The 21667-nt window shown below is 31.5% G+C and overlaps 1 protein-coding gene and 1 long non-coding RNA gene across 2 annotated transcripts in view; one reads left to right on the top strand and one right to left on the bottom strand.

Moving 5' to 3' along the window:
* The window catches only part of LOC118205602 (uncharacterized), a 90145-nt gene extending 77583 nt beyond the window's left edge, over positions 1–12562 (bottom strand). The window contains exon 1 of the mRNA XM_085826302.1: positions 10965–12562. Coding sequence (XP_085682428.1) covers positions 10965–12233 — 1269 coding nt within the window. The 5' untranslated portion in view covers positions 12234–12562. The remainder of the gene's footprint in view (positions 1–10964) is intronic.
* Positions 12563–12665: 103 nt separating this feature from the next.
* LOC146994070 (uncharacterized) lies at positions 12666–13418 on the top strand. The gene is made up of 2 exons (XR_015043999.1): positions 12666–12809; positions 13174–13418. It is a non-coding gene; the product is annotated as an uncharacterized LOC146994070 (long non-coding RNA).
* The last annotated feature ends 8249 nt before the right edge of the window (positions 13419–21667 follow it).

Genomic DNA, 21667 nt, shown 5'->3' with positions numbered 1-21667 from the left:
AACTGCAAAATTTACTGTAGATGACTTAAAAAACACAGAAATGCAGTTTCCTAATACCTTTTATGAAATTTTGATTTCAAAAAGGTAACTTGGATTAAAAAAAAGAATATTTTGACCAACTTTAATGAGATTAAACATTTACTATATAAATACAGTACAAGTCTTTAATCCGGACGTGCATAATCCAGACCTCAAAGCTACAAACTTTCTGCGCATGCGTAAACGCATAATACCTTTATGCATGCGCATATGCGCGTTTAATGTACAACGGACGGTATAAGCTAGGCTAAAATTATCTATTTCAATTAATGTTGCAGATTGCGTTGTTCCTTAATCTTCTAATTGGATTCTGCTTATTATTTTTTGCAGACTGTTAGTGCAATTTTATAAAAAGTAAGCTTGAACTTTTGATTATGTCAAAAAGAGTTTCCGATTCTGGAGCTGCCAGAGGATCTACAAAGCGAAAGCATATTTCGATGTACCGCTTCCGATAGTGAAGAAAGTGACAGAGAGGTTATTGAAAACGAAAAAATTTCGATTGACCAGTCGGTATTCTCGACACAGCAATTACAGGATTTGAACACTGAAACTGAACTTGAAATTATGTCTGTTTATAGAATTAAAGAGAAAGTATTAGCACAAAAAACGAAGCAACTTCAACAACTTACATTGAAAGAAATGTTTAATAAAGTAAACAAATAAATATTAAGCTTTTTTTGTAAATTTTGATACCCTTTAGATCATAATTGCTCTTTATTTTATAAATTACATTTTCATATTTTAAATTTTATAATTTCTGCATGCCATCTTACCAAATTTAAATTGATGATCTATAATCCGGAAAAACTCCTAACCTGGAATCGCCGACGTCCCAACGAGTACGGATTAAAGACTTTGTGCTGTACTAAGAGGAACTTATTGAGCTCTTGAGTGACTAAAATTTAGAACTAGAGTTTCCACAAAAATACTTGACTGTATTCTGAACCGGAGCTGGAACTGAATTTTCGACAATATTTGAATGTTCTTCTGCCATTCAGCACCACATACTTATGTCAGGTGATTTTTTTTTTCCTTTAATGCACAGTTAATGCAATATTATTAAATGTTTAACATGCTTTATGTCGAGCAGTATCAAATACTACACTAAGATTTCATTTGTTATGCAGCAAAACATAAGCACATAGATCTCATTAAAACACGAATTTCTTTCATATATTTTTGCATATTTAAAGCAAATCCTACAACTACTTCTTTTTGTACATTTTTTTAACAAAGAAACTTATTTTTAACCCAAAGAGTATTAGCATAGAAGGGCTATTCATTTCGTTTTGGCATTTTGCATTGAAAACGTTAAATGTCGGTTTACTTTTCCAATTGTTGCCACCAAATATTATCGCCCTGTGTTATATATAAAGAAATATGATGAAGAATTTTAATAAATGTATGTTTCTTGCATTGTGATAAAACAACAATACCGGGAGCCACAAAATTTTGAATAAAGTAATCTTCCACCGAATACTGACATCTGGAAGCCTTAATTTGAATTTGTTTTATTATCGATTCCAAATTTTGTAACACTTTAACAAATTTTTCATTAACAAACTTAATGATTTCAAAGCGAGCAATGGCAACACTGTATGGAAAGAAAAACATTTTTATCTCCAGCGCACGAGACTGTATGAATTTAATAAGCGCACGAAATTCCAAAAGTATGCTCATTTTAAAAATGAATGACAGTACCCACCACCATGGATTAGCTGAAGTGTCTCAAACACTAGCAAGGGAAGATAATGAGTAAGACCTAAATGTCATATTCTTCAAAGAGTACTTCAAAGAGTACTCTTCAAATTGTACAAGAACTCATATTTGATCTGATAGATGAGAAAGACAGAATCCTTGAAGTTGTGCTTGACAATTTAGTGAATAGCACGTATAATATGCCAAATATGCCTTACAGTTTAAGGAAATTACACTGAGAAATTCATATCTGTCCTTAATTTGAGAAGAATAAGAATTTTTTGTAATTCTTGAAAACAGCTATATGCAAAATGTCTGTTTTTTCTTGCTTATTCTGTTTTACCATGTTGTAATACCTGTGAAATTCTGCATAATTATGATAAATCAGGATCTTTATTTACCCGCGAGCACGTGTGCCAAACTTACGAACACGAGAAAGCACACTGGGTATGTCATACCCGAAAGCAATTCACGTTTTAAATTGCTTTAATGATATAATTATGATTATAAATGTAGCTTAACATAGAAAACAATGAACTTTAGAATATTTTTAAAGAATATAATAAATGAAGTACTTAACTTACAATTATTTTTCACATCTCTGACAGCTTTAACACATATGCTTCATACAAATACTGATATTACTTTTCTCGCACAGAAACTGTGTCTTTCTGTCCTTAAGGCACTCAGCGCATCTTCTTTAAATATTTTTCATCTTTTTAGATGGTGGTTTCATGCTGCAATCTCGTGAAATTATCTTTTCTTTTAGTTTCAAAGGGAGTATGATTTATTGCTGCCGTTGATTTGAGCAATTTTCTACTAACTTCAGCCCTAATGATATGAGAAAAGAACACCTGTTTCTAAACCGAGTTGGTGGTTCTTTTGTAGAAAGTAAAATTATTGCATTGATTGCTACAACATTTAAAATTGAGAAAAAATTTACCATAGGTCACGGTTTCGATACTCTAGCTGTAGAATATGCTGCTCCCATTTCATCTACAACATCAACTGCTCCTTTGGTTAGATTATAAAATGAAATAATCTCCGGCTTTTTTAGTACTCCAGTGGTTTCATCAATTTTATTATCATTGTGCATAAGTGATAGTAGGACATATCATAATTTGATTGATTTTCTAATTCGCTAATTCAGTATCTGTAACACTGTCAATTGATGAATTACGATCTTCATCTATTAATTCTTCCTCAACTTCGCTAAACGATTCATCATCTGTTGAAATGTCTAGCATATTTTTCAACCTTTCCATTTCTATATCATAACTTAGATGTCGCGCCATGCTGAATAACTAAGAAAGTTAGCATGAAAATCTGAGACGAGAGAAGGCGCTCGAGTGTCACATACCCAAACGGTACAATTTCTAGAAAAGTATTCGAAGAATCACTCCACGGATTTCCCAGCTTCAAGAATGTCACCTTGAATTCAGCTACAAAAGGTTTTGCCTATTTCCAAGAAAGGGGTTTGGAGATAAGGGTCAAAGAATATCCCCCGGGTATGAGATAACAGGATCGCGTGATCGCGGGTTAATATATGCTGTCATTTTGTTAAACATGTCTACCTCAGTTATTACAAAAAATGGCATTGTTTTTCAACAATTGTGAAACAGTGGATAAATATAATTACATAAATGAATGTATAATTATGTAAATATAATTATGAAATTTTAGAAGGGAAACTGTAATTCCATTCCTCAGGAAACAATGCAAAAATATGATTTCACACACATTTTCATATGCATTATTATCTCCACTATGTAAGTAACAATATATCTTGTTAAAAAAATAACCTATGTCTGCTCTTTACAGTACATTCGCTAGCAAATAACAACTTATGCAGTACCAGGTATGAGATTGTACAAGGAGGAAAAATGCCTTGTGATTGCAATATGTAGAGCACTGAGACATCCATTTAACTGATATACCTTAATACAGTCAAAAGTCGTTAATCCGGACTCGTCGGGACTTCGGCGATTCCGGATTACCGATTTTTCAGGATTAAAGATCATCAGTTTAAATCTGGTAAGATGGCATGCAGAAATTATAAAATTAAAAATATGAAACCGTAATTTATGAAATAAAGAAAAATTATGATCTAAAGGGTATCAAAATTTACAAAAAGAAATAGCTTAATATTTATTTGTTTACTTTATTAAACATTTCTTTCAATGTAAGTTGTTCAAGTTGCTTCGTTTCATGTGATAATACTTTCTCTTTAATTCTATTAAACAGACATAATTTCTTGTTTAGTTATAAAGTTCCGCTGTTCAAGTCCTATAATTGCTGTGTCGAGAATACCGACTAATTTGTGAAACAAATTTTTTTCGTTTTCAATAACCTCAGAGTCACTTTCTTCACTATCGGAAGCGAATTATAATGACGAGACACTTGATTTAAATCATATCAAAGACGGAGTACATCGAGATGAAATACTACATTTAGTAAAGAATTATAAGCCAAATAAAATAAAAACATCTGCCCTCAAGATAAGGATAGTGCTGAAAGATCAACTTCCAATTTATAACGCGCCCCGTCGTTTCCCTCCCCCCGCAGAGCAGCGTGAAATTGATAAACATATTTCGGAATGATTAGATAATCAAATGATATGCCTTTATCCATTTTTTGCAGCAATTCCACTTTCTGTTTAATGGACTTCGAAACATACTTTCGCTTTGTAGATCCTTCACATATTAGTAAATATATATCGGAAATTCTATTTGACATAATCGAAAGTTCAAGCTTACTTTTATAAAATTGCTGTAACAGTCTGCAAAAAAATAATAAGCCGGATCGAATTCGAAAATTAAGGAACAACGCAATCTGCAACATTAACTGAATTAAAAAAATTTAGATCAGCTTATAGCGTTCGTTATACATTAAACGCGCACGCGTAAACGTATTATGCGCATGCGCACACGCATATTCACAGCCGTAAAGGTCTTACGCGCACGCGTAAACGCCTATGCGCATGCGTGAACGCGACGTGAACGCAAGTCGGGCAGTACGAACACCAAAATATAACACAATAGTTCAGCTTCCGAGAAAGTAATAACGAGAAAAGTAATATCAAAGCTTTTGAGGTCTGAAACATCCTACAAAAATACTTAGAATTTATGTTCATACATATTGTTCCAGTCATATCCTGATGCTACAAAACTGAAAAGAAAAAAAAAAAAATGCTTTTATTAGCTAATCAGTTTATTAAACCACATCTGAAAGTTTGGATAAGTTTCGCTTTCTTGCCAAGGGAACTGAAGATATCAATTAGAAGAATCCTTGGACAGAAGGGAATTAAGGAAATGGATTTATCAGAATTAGAAGCGAAATTAGAAGAAAGAAAAACATGTAATCTGTGCCCACCTTGTAAGAGCAGAAAAACAACATACAAATGCTTGGAATGCAAGGAACCAGTGTGTCTTCAGTGCTCTCAAAAAATGTGTTTTGACTGTATATCATCGTATGATTCATTCTTGTAAACAAAGATATACTAATTTATTATTTATTAATAATTGAATTCACTCTTGTAGAATTATGGTTTAATTGACAGTATTACTTAATAAAGTCCCACATTTTCATGTATGTTTATTAAAATCTTTGTTCTTTAAATACTTTTTTCCTTAAAGTGAAGAAAATAGTCATATTTTTATAAGAATTTAACTGCATAAAATCAAATCATTTATGTTTAAAATATATTGATTTAAATGAATTAGAATTCCATAAATATGCATAATTCCTTAAAAAGGCATAAAAGTATGTATTTTCACGTGTTTCTTAAAAGCGGTCTGTGAGACTGTTCACAGTTATTACGTCGAAAAAACTGTCACAGCAGTTAAAGGTTAAATGATAATACCAATAAGAAGACTTAGCCATTTTGTCACACCTTTTAGGAATTATATGCCCATGTATAATGCCTTCAAAGCCTGAGGATACAAGTTCTAAAATCAAAAAGAAAAAGCATCTCTACAAATGTTTATTGAGGAAACAGAAAGAATATTTTTGAATTTTGAAAAAAGAAAAAAAAGAAGAGAAATCAGAAAAGTGTAGACTGAATTTTATAGAGAAAATGGCAAAATGGTAAAAGTTTACAATTGGGTCCCCTCCCCCCTTTTTTTTTCATTTTTAGAGATTCTTTTTTGACACCAACATCGGCACCAAGAAGTCACAATTTCAAGGTGGCTGCTACACAAAACCATAATAAGAAGTCAAAGAATTGCATTTACTCGGTATCCATGTACACATTGATCTATGTCCACTTAAAAAAACTACCAGAGAGTTGCACAACCTAGGCATTGTGCACTGCCTTAAATTTGTTCATGTACAATTCATTCTATTTTCACTTTAAAAAAATGAGGAAGCTAAAATAAAGTTAAAACTATCATGGTAAACAGAAATGGGGATCTCATCGGCAAAACAGAACAAAATTTGCCACTAATCAAAAGGGCACCCAATTCTACATTGTAGCCGAGAAAACTGATACACATTCAAATATACAGAAACAATTATACAGGATATAGTTATCATGAGCAAATATTAAAAAGAAATGAAAATAATCTTAAAATAATTACAGTAACTTTTTTGGTTTTGCTTCTGAAACTTCCCTACTTTCCAAAGCACCTAGCTGAAATCTACCAATTATATCATTATTAACTTGTTCGTTTTTTTTATAATATGTGCTTTATAGCATTTATTATATTACAGTCAAAAGTCGTTAATTCGGACACCCATAATCTGGAATGATCTATAATACGGACTTCAAAGCTACAAAATTTCTGCGCATGCGTCACCTTGATGCATGCGCGTAAGACCTTTACGGCTGCGAATAGGTGTGTGCGCAAAATACGTTTACGCATGCGCGTTTAATGTATAACGAACGGTATAAGCTAAGCTAAAATTATCTAATTCAGTTAATGTTGCTGATTGCGTTGTTCCTTAATCTTCGAATTGGATCCGGCTTATTATTTTTTGCAGACTGTTAGAGCAATTTTATAAAAGTAAGCTTGAACTTTCGCTTATGTCAAATAGAATTTCTGATATATATTTACTAATATGTAAAGGATCTACCAAAGCGAACGTATGTTTCGAAGTCTATTAAACAAAAGTGGAATTGCTGCAAAAAATGACCTAACCATTCCAAAATCTGTTTATCAATTTCACGCTGCTCTGTGGTGGGGGATGGGGGGGATGGCGCGCAATGAATTGGAAGTTGATCTGTCAGCACTATCCGTATCTTCAGGGCAGATGCTTTCAACGCCATGGCGCGTTATAAATTGGAAGTTGATCTGTCAGCACTATCCTTATCTTCAGGGCAGCTGTTTTCATTTTATTTGGCTTATAATTGCTTACTAAATGTAGTATTTCATCTCGATGTATTCCGTCTTTCATACGATTTAAATCAAATTCCTCGTCATTATAATTTGCTTCCGATAGTGAAGAAAGTGACACAGAAGTTATTGAAAATGAAAAAATTTCGATTGACAAATTAGTCGGTATTCTCGACACAGCAATTATAGGACTTGAACAGCGGAACTCTGTAACTGAACAAGAAATTGTGTCTGTTTATAGAATTAAAGAGAAAGTATTATCACATGAAAAGAAGCAAATTAAACAACTTACATTGAAAGAAATGTTTAATAAAGTAAACAAATAAATATTAAGCTTTTTTTTTTTTTTTTTTTTTTTTTTTTTGTAAATTTTGATACCCTTTAGATTATAATTGTTCTTTATTTCATAAATTACGTTTTCATATTTTTTATTTTATAATTTCTGCATGCCATCTTACCAGATTTAAACTGATGATCTATAATCCGGAATCGCGGGAGTCCCGACGAGTCCGGATTAACGACTTTTGACTGTATTTTATTTTTCAAAGCCAAAATATTCCTTTAATTTTTCAGAGTCAAAATTTTCCAAAGTTCCCAAAATGGAAAATAATTTCATCTTAAAATATGACAGTGGGAAATAAAAATGAATTATTTTAGCTTTCTTTCACTATTACATGAAAAAATATAAAACAGTTTTTAAAATAAATATCTATTATATAGATTTTATACCTGCAGAGAAATCATGTTTCCCAAATTTTTTCTTATATGCACCTGGGATTGTTCAACTTGGTATGACCAAGATTTGACTGAAAATGTCTGAAATTTCATTTCGCCTAACACTACTGTGGAACACTGCACTAATTTTGGGAATGTTATACACTGACACATTTGATACTGCAGCTGGATAGATATTATACTTCAGTACTTTGTTACGATGAGGGGAAATACCTCATAGATTATTCATGAGATGCACCAAGAATAACAATTCTATCTGTAATGGCACAGTTGTAATTCATACTACATGAAATTCAGAAACAGTTAAGTTTAACACAAAACACATATAATTTACAGCTTGTGTATTAGATAAAACATTTAGCCACCTTTTAGAATTTCAGTTTTCGAAGTTCTTATTCACACTTCATTATACAGCAGATATAAACACTAAACACTTATTATCATGTAAAAATATCTTGAAAAATATTTCATCTTGAGGAAACAAATAAATGGCTCATAATTTATTTTCATGAAATGAGAAATCATGCTTCTCTCACAGGGTCACCAGTAGGCTTTATACTATTCAGATTTGCCACTCTAAATTCTAACAATTTTGCTGTATTTAAATTCTGTCAACTGGTGAGAAAAATCCAGACTTGACCTCAAATACTGAGGTTTTCAAGTTGCACAGAGAAGTTGCTTCTAACATATGTTCAAAACACAGCAGGTTTCTCTTCTGTACAGGTAAGAGATATGTTTCTTCAACTTCTTCATTGCCCTAAGTGACCTGTTAACTCCTAACACGTAACATTTATCTCTGATGTTGATATCCATATACTCTTTATAAAAATGAAAGAATATTTTTGTACAACACACACAAATTTTCTCGTCAGTGTGAATAAACATATGATTGCTAAACTACCCATTTGAGTAAACATGTTATATACTTCGCACATATAAGGTTTCTCTGTGTGAATATTCATATGTATACTTAAATGACTTTTTTGATTATACGGATTTCATTCGTACAAGATTTCTCTCCTGAGTGAATATGCATATGCTTCTTAAAACTATGCTTTTCAAGGTACTTTTCTGTTTCGCTGGCGCAGATCACCCCAAGCAGACTTTATTGGCAACAATACATTATACACGTAAAACATGTTAACAAATGTTAATTCTAAGAATTTTTTTATTTTGAAAACAGAAACATTTTAATATCGTTGAACATTTTGTAAAATGGTAATAAATAAAGACAATAACTTTAAAAAGACATTATTTTAAAAATTTACTATGCTTTCATGGTACAACATCCTGATTCGCTGGTTCATATCATGTGACCCTAAGTGATCTCATCTCACATAAACTACACTACAAGAATCTAATTCTGTCAATAATTATCTACATTAATTTCAGGTTAAATCTATATATGCAATACAAGTTAATGCAAGAATTATTTCAATTCGCACGAATAACTTACTCAGATATTATTTAAAATCGCAGTGCTTTACTTTGATAGCTTTTGATAGACTTAACCCTTGACTTTGCCTTTTCTATGTTTTAGCTTGAAAAGTTACCAGCGAGGATATTAAGTTTGGCATCGGTTGTACCATTTTTGGTGGCTTTATCGCCTGTGCTGGAAAAATGAAAAAGTACCCTTTTCACTAAGCATATTCTTACATACTTCACATATATGAAGGCTCTCTCTTGTGTGAATACACATATGCATGTTTAAATGAGCTTTTTGAATAAATGATTTCTTACATACCTCATACACATAAGGTTTCTTTCCTGTGTGAATACGCATGTACATGTTTAAATCAGCTTTTCGATTAAATAACTTCTTACATACTCCCCACACATAAGATTATGCACATGGATGTTTAAGTAAGTTTTTTCAAAAAATGATTTCTCACATATTTCACACATATAAGGTTTTCCCCCAAGTGAAGTGCAGAATCGCCCACTTATTTGTTTGGCCTTTTTTACAAGAGCAAGAAGAATTGGATTTTTGTCAATTTTCTTTGACTTTTTAAGTGAAAATAGGTGGATGTGTACATGGATAAAGTCAAGGGGGTGTGCAATGCCATTTTTGTGCAATTCTGGGATTGTTTTAAAGTGAAAATAGGTCGATGTGCGCCAAGTAGCGGGCGATTCCACACTTTCCCCTTTCCATCTGTGTGAATGCACATATGCCTAATTAAACTACCCTTTACACTAAATGTCTTCTTACATACTTCATACATATGGGGTTTCTGACTTGTGTGAATAAGCATATACCTAGGGGCATAGCTAGACGGGGGCAAGGGAGGCATATGTCCCCGGACGCAGAATCCAAGGGGCGCCAAATTGATGTTACGACATTTTAGAATTAAATATTTTCCATCCTTGGCAAGCACTAGGGGGCGTGAAATCTTCAGTTGTCCCTGGGCGCTGAAAACCCTAGCTACGACTCTGCATATGCCTTTTGGCTAAAGTACAGAATCGCCCACTTATTTGTTTGGCCTTTTTTACAAGAGCAAGAATTGGAGGTTTGTCAATTTTCTTTGACTTTTTAAGTGAAAATAGGTTGATGTGTACATGGATAAAGTCAAGGGAGTACAGAATGCCTTTTTTTTTTTTTTTTTTTGTGCAATTCTGGGATTTTTTTTTTTTTTAAGTGAAAATAGGTCGATGTGTACATGGATAGTGAGTAGGTGCAATTCTTAAAAATGCGCTAAGAAGTGGGTGATTCTGCACTTTCACCTACCTTTTTTAAAGTACTGGTTACATTAAATGTCTTTTTACATGCTTAACACATATAAGGTTTCTGACCTGGGTGAATAAGCACATGCTTTTTAAACTAGACTTGTCACTAAATGTCTTATTACACACTTCACACATACAAGGTTCTATTAAATGATTTCTTACATACTTCATAAGGTTTCTCACCAGTGTGAATAAGCATATGCTGCGTTAAATTACTTTTATCACTAAACGACTTCTTACATACTTCACACATATAAAGGTTTCTCACCTGTGTGAATATGCAAATGCTTGTTTAAACAAGCTTTTTGTTTAAATGACTTCTTACATACTTCACAGATATAAGGTTTCTCACTTGTGTGAATAAGCATATGCTTTTTTAAACTACTATTTTCACTAAACGCCTTCTTGCATACTTCACACATATTTGGTTTCTCACCTGTGTGAATAAGCATGTTCCTCTCCTGTGTGAATAAGCATATGGTTATTTAAACTACACTTTCGACTAAATGGCTTCTTGCATGCTTCACAAACATAACGTTTCCCTGTGTGAATAAGCATATGCCTGTTTAAATTATACTTATAACTAAATGCTTTCTTACATACTTCACACATATAATGTGTCTCTACTGTGTGAATAAGCATATGCCTATTTAAATTATTTTTTCTATTAAATGATTTCTTACATACTTCACACATATAAGGTTTTCCACCAGTGTGAATAAGCATATGCTGCTTTAAATAACCTTTTTCACTGAATGGCTTCTTACATACTTCACACATATAAGGTTTCTCACCTGTGTAAATACGCATATGCATGTTTAAATCAGTTTTTCGATTAAATGACTTCTTACATACTACACACATGTATGGTTTCTCACCTGTATGAATAAGCATATGCTTTTTTAAATTACTATTTTCACTAAACGTCTTCTTGCATACTTCACAGATATAAGGTTTCTCACCTGTGTGAATACGCTTATGCCTGTATAAACAAGCTTTTTGTTTAAATGATTTCTTACATACTTCACAGATATAAGGTTTCTCACCTGTGTGAATAAGCATATGGTTTTTTAAATTCCTATTTTCACTAAACGTCTTCTCACATACTTCACACATATAAGGTTTCTTACCTGTGTGAATAAACATATGCTTTTTGAACCTACTGTTTTGACTAAACGTCTTCTTACATACTTCACACATATAAGGTTTCTCACCTGTGTGAATAAACATATGCGTTTTTAAACTACTATTTTCACTAAACGTCTTCTTACATACTTCACACATATAAGGTTTCTCTCCTGTATGGATACGCATATGCAGGTTTAAATGAGCTTTTATAGTAAATGTCTTCTTACATACTTCACACATATAAGGTTTCTCTCCTGTGTGAATATGCATATGCGTGTTTAAATTAGATTTTTGATTAAATGATTTCTTACATACCTCACAAACATAAGGTTTCTCTCCTGTGTGAATACGTATATGAATGTTGAAATTACCTTTCACATTAAATGATTTGTTACATACTTCACACATAAAAGGTTTTTTACCTGTGTGAATAAGCACATGCTTGTTTAAATAAGCTTTCCGATTAAATGATTTCTTACATACTTCACACATATAAGGTTTCTCACTTGTGTGAATACGCATATGCATGTTTAAACTAGCTTTTTGTTTAAATGATATTTTGTATACTTTACACATATGGAATAACTTTCGTCATAATCCATAATCGGTGGTTCTTGTATTATTTTGACCCAATAAAGACCCTTTCCTTTAACTAAATATATTTAATGAAGAAAAGACTACACGCAAGTATTATATATAGACTGGATGACTGATAACTTATAGCCAGAATACCACTGACATCAGTAGTTTATCTGGCTCAATCATATTTATGGCAGATAAGCGCAATACCATAGAACTATCATCACAGACAGACAAGGTGAGAATTCGTTGTTGACAGGTTATCTTCACGAGAAAAAAAGGGTAAAAATGGGAGGAGTTACGAGATTCTCTGGGTTGCATGAAGATCTACTAACTTTCTCGCCAAGTAATTTGGCGTCATCGGCACATTCTTATTTCTGGAACTGTGGTTGAAGACTGAAGAGTGGTCTGTTTTTGATCCGTAAGTATGCTAAAATTCTACCATAAATTTTTAATACCTTGTTTTCCAAATTTACACATTTTGCTTGATTAATTTGAAGTTGTTTGTTTTTAGATGCGCGCAATGGCAAATTTCAGGTTATTCGTCAAATAACCAAGGTTTCTATTTCTCTGGTAAGTGTTTGCTTTATATCTTATATTTATTATTAAATATGAAAAGTAATTTTTGCATGCGTATATTTTTTCATTCTCATTTTCTGTTTTATGTGCTGGTAGATTTCTGGCCGATTACGATTACCGTGTTTTTAGATAAATGTGCCATTTTCATTTAAGTCGCGTAGAGATTACTGTTTCCATTTTTTTTAAGTAACCACGAAAATTCTAACACACGTAAAAGCTTTAATAGTAAACTTTTAATTGAGGATATTTCAAGTAAATGTGCCATTTTTACTGAATTTGTGTAGAAGTTGCTCTTCGTTATGCCTTTTTTGAGCCAATATGTTAATTAGTTGTATTAATTTAATGTGTTGTTTTGCAGATTAATGCAGTTTATTTGACAGATGTGTAATGCTGTTTGTTGAAAAATACATTAGAACCAATGATGGTAAGATCTTGGTCTAGCAAATTGGTAAAATATTACCTGCTCTTAATTACTGAATCATACTGTAGGATAAAATCTGCTGTTTATGTATGAAAATTTGTGCTTTATCTCTGATTATGTGGTATATGCCCAGAATTTCATTATTAATGATCGATTCATTAAAATTGCTATTTTTAATTGTCTACTTTGTTTTGTGTTGCTGTTGCTCATTCTGCATTTTTTTAGTAGATATAAAAATTAATTCTTTTTTTTCCCTCCATGTCTCTTTTTATTTTGCTGGTAAATTTCTGACTGAACTCATTTCAAGTTGAATGCGATATTTTCTTTAGCTCATGTAGAGATTCATCAAGTTTTTGCTTGTAAATTTTTGAGAAAATTTCAAGTATATGTGCCTTTACTTAGTTTGCGTAAAAATTGTTCTTCTTTATGCCTCTTTTGAATAAATATGTCAATTCTTGTTTGTATTATTTAAAAGCTTGTTTTGCATATTAACACAGTTTATTTGACAGATTGAGATGCGATTTGTTGAGAATATTCATTAAAACTAATGCGGGTAAGTTCTTGGCCTAACAGATTGGTAAAAGATTTTCTGATCTTAATTACTGAATTTTTTTTATATTGTAGGATAAAAGTCTGCTTTTTACGTGTGAAAATATTTATTTTATCTGATTATGTGCCAAATTTAATGATTCAAGAAAAATGCCATTTCTGTGTGCAGCTAGTTCGTTGTTGCTGTTCGTCATGCAGTTCTTTTGAAAATGTATCAGTTTGAAAATTTATTCTTACATGTGTATTTTTCTCATCCATTTTTGCTGTGCACTTTTCCTGTGAATATTATTTTTATTTAGTCTATATAGAATTTGCTCTTTGTACCTTTTTTGAATAAGTATGATACTTAGTTCTTATTTGTGTTATTTTAATGCCCAAAAATTCACTTTCGGAACTACTCTTATATGCACCCTGAGGTAGCCAAATTTCTCGCCAATAATTTTTGGCGAGAAACTTCACGGTGCCATATTACTTTCTAAGTTTTTTGGTCTACATTTCGAACTTTAAGCCTAAAATGTTTCTAAAAACGAGGTTTTCGCATATGCAAAAACCACATTTTGAACACACAATTTAAGCTAAAACTCCTCCCCCCCCCCAAAAAAAATTAGAAAGCAAAAACGTAAAGTTTCTAACCAAAAATATTTTACAAGAATCCTTGCACACAGTGATATGTTTTAACTTTGAAAAGCATCTCCGAATTGCACAATCTAGGCAGCGAAAGAATCTACGAACTACGCACACCTCGCTTTAATAAATTAACACAACAACAATAAATTTCAAAGAATACCATGTACATAGCGTTCTGTTTCAAATTAAAGAAACATCTACGAATTGCGCAATCTAGGCACTATGCACTCATCAATTAAATAAACTAAAATAATTTTCAAACAATTCAAAAAACAATGAACATAACATTAAGAATAAAATAAAATGCACTTACCATGAATGAAGGCTTTTTCGAACAGCAGAAATACCATTTTAATGCCGCCACGTAATCATTATCGTATTTATATGACAACCAGACACACTATCCAGAAAATTCATACAAATAAATGTTCGTAAATAAAGGTTCAAAAACCTTCTTTTCCTAAATCCTTGTAAGATTTACGGCCATCCGAAAAAAAGTTGCACAAGGATCAATCCACTCTTTAATACATCAGCGTTTCCTTACTTCTATCATGCACAGCCACTAAAAATAACCTCCCAGACCCTCTTGCAACCACGTCTCTCATTGCAACATAGGCCGTTTTAAAACACGCACGACACGAACCAACGAGCAATTAAAACACTCCAGCAAAAGAGTTGCCATACAACACGCAATCGCGCCAAAAACCAGCGCAGAACACATATCGCCACATTTGGTGAACTGAAGGCGCATATAAGAGTAGAGCCCTGTGCACTTTTCCTGTGAATATTATTTTTATTTAGTCTATATAGTGTTCTTTGTACCTTTTTTGAATAAGTATAATACTTAGTTCTTGTTTGTGTTATTTTAATGCCCAACAATTCACTTTCGAATGTTTGTTAATTATAGAAGCTAATTTTACTTTTTGATTGCAGTTTTTAACTCTGTACCTTTTATCCAGACATAAATAACATCTGCCTTTTCATTTCTAAACTTAAAATATCGCAGTCGGGAAAAGGTTTCAATTTGAAAGGTAGTGGCTTTTCTAATTGCAAGAATTTCTCTTCAGAATTATAATTATCATAAGCTGTGCAATTCTCTGCTGAGTATTTCATTTCTCGAAAAGTCTAGTAGGCTTTTTAAATCGCAATTTTAATCTTTAATTTTTTGGATATAATTAAGAACGAATTCATTTGGAAGCAATTTAAAAAATAAAGGCATTAAAATATATCTATAAATCAATATATTTTTAATGTTGCCACGCAGCGTAAAAGCATCTCTACTTTCTCCCAGAAGTCTTGCTATTTTTCAGATTTCAAGGTTGACTTCTGTGCCTTGTTCTAAAGGTTAACATGCTTTATTTGATTGCATAGAAGTTAACTTTTCGTAAAAAGGCCTTAATTATAGTATCATTATTGGTAAATTCAAGGCTTAAACAGATTGGCGAAATGTTTGGCCTTAACTACTGAATTCTGCTAATTATATGGGATATGTCCATAATTTAAATTTTCTCCTAGTAAATCGATCAATTGGAACAAAATGTGAAATCAATTTATTAAAGAGCATAAAGATTGAAATGAATTTATTAATTATTCATTTGCTGTATTCATAAATTTCCAGCCATGCATATCATTTAATAATTATTTGTTTTTAGGATAAAAAAAAAGTAGTAGCAGATGGTCCTATCAATTTGAATAAATATGGAATTTAGTTTTAATAGTTTTATTTATTTTATGTAATTTATGATATTAAAGTGTAAAGGCTATGCTCGTGGATTTTCTAGTAAAGGCAAGTTTCCAATCAATAGCAGTTTTTATTTGAGTATGGTGGTTGAGCTATTTATCCAGCATTTTTTTAGTATGAAGACTAATCATACTAAAAAAAATTGAGTAATTTGAGCATTTCTTTCAAGTAAAAATCATGTGTTATAGCTGTGCCAGTATCATTCTGCATAATGACAAAAGTTCATTAAATATGTTAGTGACATTTAAGTGTTGGTTTTGATTATCATGCAATACTGAAACTAAATTCAGAATTTCGTTATTGACAAATTTTTTTTTTTTTTTTTTTTTAATTCTGGGTATGAATGTTTGAGCATGTGTGTAAATTTTAAGTCAATCTGGATTTTCTTTCATTTGATTAATTCGTTAAACTTGCTGTTATCTGTGAAAAATTTTCCTATTGAACTTTACCTTTCGTTTTAATAGCACAGGTGATAATAGATTTTTAACCCCCCAAAAATGAAAATTTCCAAGTGTGGCTATAGAGAGTATGCTCAAGTTCATAAAATAAATTAGCTTTTCTTTATCATCACCTTTCTGCTCGAGAAACTTTTCTGCAGCATAGTGACCACCTTTTTTCTATTATAAGAATACAGTCAAAAGTCTTTAATCTGGAATGATCTATAATCTGGACCTCAAAGCTACAAACTTTCTGCGCATGCGCATATGCGTTTATGCATGCGCGTTTAATGTATAACGGACGGTATAAGCTAAGCTAAAATTATCTAATTATCTATTTCAGTTAATGTTGCAGATTGCGTTGTTCCTTAATCTTCTAATTGGATCCAGCTTATTATTTTTTGTGGACTGTTAGAGCAATTTTATAAAAGTAAGCTTGAACTTTAGATTGTGTCAAAAAGAATTTCCAATTCTGAGCTGCCAAAGGATCTACAAAGCGAAAGCATGTTTTGATGTCCATCAAACGAAAAGTGGAATTGCTGCAAAAAATGGATGAAGGCATATCCTTTGTTTCTCTAACCATTCCGAAATCTGTTTATCAATTTTACACTGCTCTGCGGGGGGGGGCGGAGGAACATCATTGCGCGCAACGAACTGGAAGTTGATCTTTCAGCACTATCCTTATATTCAGGGCAGATGTTTTTATTTTATTCGGCTTATAATTTCTTACTAAATGTAGTATTTCATCTCAATGTACTCCGTTTTTGATATGATTTAAATCAAATTTCTCGTCATTATTTTACGGATAAACATCAAATAGTTTTCTGATTGCAATTTTCTAATTTCGACTATGCGTAATGTATTCTTTACTCATGCACGCATTGAAAGAAATGTTTAATAAAGTAAACAAATAAATATTAAGTTTTTTTGTATATTTTGATACCCTTTAGATCATAATTGCTCTTTATTTCATAAATTAAGTTTTCATATTTTTAATTTTATATTTTCTGCATGCCATCTTACCAGATTTAAATTGATGATCTGTAATCTGGAATCGCCAAAGTCCCGAGGAGTCCGGATTAAAGACTTTTGAGTGTAGTAATTTTAGAAATTTATCTGAATGTCTCCTGTGGACTTTCATTTAATAGATAACTAAAGCCAGTATGGAAATTAGGACATTTTGATATTGAAGACTAATAATTCATTGCTGCCTACTCTCCTTTTTTTAATTTTTAGTCTTAACAAAGGAAAATGTTTCTCAGAAATAAATGGAATGTATTTAATTCATTAAACTTAAATTAGGTAAATTCCATTCCCTCAATCTCTAATGATTTTCAGAATTTTTAAATTCTATTTCATTTGAATTGTACTTTTTTCTTGTTACATTTTATTCATGCTATTAAATTTCATTTGGTCAGAGTTGTCTTAATCTGTATTCATTTCTAAATTTTTATATGAAGATTTAAAAAATGTAATTAGCCAAAGAATATAAGAATTAAATGCTAATATATTTTACAACAGAATTGAATTTCAAATAGTTCAATAATCTAGTCCATGTAAATTTGAACTGAATTTTAATTTGATTTTTCTATTAATTCATTACATTTATTTAGGTGCCTAGAATCTGAACATGGTAAATAAAATGGCAAGTACCCATTCCTTAGTATATTTTGGTGGGAAAAAACTTCTAAAATTTATGTTCAGTTTGTAGTAATATTATTCAGTTAACTTCATATTTGTTTAGGAATTTCACAGGGTGGGTGATCTTCTCTGCAAGATACTGAGAAAATTTTGATATTCTTTATGCTAAAAATAGTTTCAAGAATTAATAAATTTCAGCTTTTTTTATATGATAGACTGATTATTCAAAGTAATATACACCAAGGTCACCTTGGATGATCAAGAGCTTGTGTCATACATGCATATTAACTGTTATAGGATAGCTGTGGACTTTGGTCCTTCAAATTCTTTTATTAATATATATACAGTATTCAAAGAACTACAAAAGGGCAGAATGTAGTGAATAAAACATTTTTGCTTCTGATAGAAGTGTACAACTGACTGAAAAATGTAACAGCCATCATTAAAATTCAACATCATTTGAGAGATCTTTCTTAAGTATAGTACATACTTTTAAAAAATGAAACTGTATATATGAATTTTTGGAATAATGTAACATATTAAAAGAAGATAAATTATGTATTGAAGTGAATTATGCATTCAGTATTCCAATAAATTTTCCATTTTATACATTCTTAAATCAATATAAGAATTATCAGTATTTTTTAAATCATTAGTGTGTAGGTATTTTAGGAAAACTTTGGTTTAAATTCAGGCTTAGATACTAAGAGTTCCGTTTTATGAAGCATAAGTATCTAATATTTGTTTTGCAATTAAGTTAAGCTCAAATCATTAAATGTGAATGACATAATAGAAAAAAAAAATCAGAGTTATTTTAATGACTGTGATGATGATATGTTATCTCTTATCACAGGAAAATACTTGGTATTTTATTTCAAGAAAAAAAAAAAAAAACCAGCTGGGATGTTCTGTGGAGCAAGGTTTTTAAATTTTTAAATCCTGTTCCTAGAGTAGACTTGCTAGTTCTTGGTTGTAGGTAAAGTTCAAATGGTATTTTAAGAACCTGAGGCTTAAAAAAAGGGGGGGGAATAAATAAAGGTTTATTTTTTATAGAAAAATTCATTTATATTTCAGTAGTAGTTATTATATTTTGTGGCTATTCAATTTCTTCACTAAAACATTCTGCAGTACTTACATATTATCTCATCGACTGTGAAAGTTAGGGAGATGCTACCAAATTTCTGTTAGTTGTTCCTGTGGAACTCTGAAAACCTGACACATCTTTATTTAACAAAAAATCAGTGTTCAACCTGCTTTGTAAAAAAGCTTTCATCAATTTCTATTAGTTTGTTTTGCCTTCCTGATTTTACTTGAAGCTCTGTGTAGAATGCTATGAGTGCAGACTTTCTGCAGGTAGTTTACTGTTTTGTTGAACATATTGTATAGATTAATCTACACTTTTTTATGTCAGATTTCATAACTTTGAAAGCAATCTGCTGCTTGCTGTTCTGTAGGAGTGTTTCCTAATTAAAATTTTTTTAGCTTAAAATCTTACTGCATACTGTCAGGGTTGGATTTATGTATAAGCTACACGAGCTATAGCTGAGGGCCCCCACTTTCTTGGGTGGGGGCCCAAAAATTAAGATATAGTATAAATAATATTAAAATATATTACAGTGCAAAGTCCGTAATCCGGACGTCCATTATCCGGAATGATCTATAATCCGGACCTCAAAGCCACAAACTTACGCATGCGCTTAAAGCCAGTAAAGCTTCTACCCACACGCACTTCCGATAGCGAAGAAAGTAACAAAGAATGTTATTGAAAACGAAAAAATTTCGATTGACAAGTTAGCCGGTATTCTCGACACAGCAATTACAGGACTTGAACAGTGGAACCTTGTAAATGAACAAGAAATTATGTCTGTTTATAGAATTATAGAGAAAGTATTAGCACAAAAAACGAAGCAACTTAAACAACTTACATTGAAAGAAATGTTTACTAAAGTAAACAAATAAGTATTAAGCTTTTTTTTTTTGTAAATTTTGATATGGATTAGATCATAATTGCTCTTTATTCCATAAATTACGGTTTCATATTTTTAATTCTATAATTTCTGCATGCCATCATACCAGATTTAAATTGATGATCTATAATCCGGAATAACCAAAGTCCCGACGAGTCCGGATTACGGATTTTGTACTGTATAACAGACTTATAAAGAGCGCCATATCTCAAATAGCTTAGGACCTTATTAAGTCTAAATATGGTTCTGCATACTGTTAAGCATGAAGTTGGAAGCAAAATGGTTTGTATATTTCTCGCTGCTCCTGGAATGGAAAATTTACGTTTGTAGTTTTTTTTAAATTTTATTTTTTATTTATTTATTTTTTTATTTTTTATTTTAAACAGCTTTCCTGTATTTTCTTGTTTCTCACCTACAACTCCCTACCAAAATGAATTTTCAAAATCCCGTTTTATATAAACGAGGTGGAACCAGTATTTAATAAGAAGTCTCAGGGTAAAATAATGACCACGTAAATTTTTTTTTCTTCTACGGAAGTTACTTCTGTGGAAAAGCTTAGTAATGCATGTCTTCCTTTCTGGCCACGTCATTGCCTTTAAGCTAAATCTTACTACGTTCAGCCGTATTGTTACATGCCTGTTAGTATCCAGTGAGGTTTAATTAAAGGCCAACTCCGTTAGTTATTTCTGTACAGCTTTTTCTAGTTTTTAGTTAGTTAGCATTAGTTTCTTATTTTCTATTTTAAGTTAAAGCCCAAGTGGAGACTTCATGTAAGCCCAGGATTGGCCAACTGTAAATGGTCTCAAGTTAAATAAAAGGATATTTAAACCCTACTTTGGACTTGTCGCTCTAGACTTTTAGAAGTCAATGAAGAGTCGCTACACAATTCTCAAGTATTCTAGATATCAAAGGCAGCAAATTTTACTAGAATCTTGTATCATTTATAGTGGAAAATTATATAGATCAGTATATAACTATTATGAAAATTTGAAAGCATCTGCAAGAAAATTGGAATGCAAAATACATTCATGTTTTATCAGGATAATGATTCTAAACATGCAGCCCTAAATGTTCACATGTGGTTTTCATACAACTGTCCGGAAGTTATCACAACTTCTTCCTTCATTTAGTCTTCAGACTTAAATCAAATTGAACATGTATTGAGTGAGTTGGAGAAAAGAATAAGTAAATGTAACATTTCTTCAAAAGTTCTGTTTAAAGCTATTCTTGTGAAGGAATGGAACAACAGTTACTCAAAAAATATAGATAAATGCATGTGAAAAGTGTAACTTTAGCTAAACGATATCTAACCATTATGAGTATTGAATGTCCCGTTATTTTATTTATTTATTTTTTATTGACTCTTTCTTCAAAGTATTCGAATACTTATATGAGTTCATTTTCAAAACATTTTAAATATCTTTTTTTAACCAAAAACTCTTAGACTTTATTTTTTTTTTTTTTTTTTT

The sequence above is a fragment of the Stegodyphus dumicola genome, chromosome 11 (genome assembly GCF_044657685.1).
Source record: "Stegodyphus dumicola isolate Sdum_Otavi_A_Nest chromosome 11, ASM4465768v1".
NCBI classification, from domain to species: Eukaryota; Metazoa; Arthropoda; class Arachnida; order Araneae; family Eresidae; genus Stegodyphus; species Stegodyphus dumicola.
This window is presented reverse-complemented; position numbering and strand designations above follow the sequence as displayed.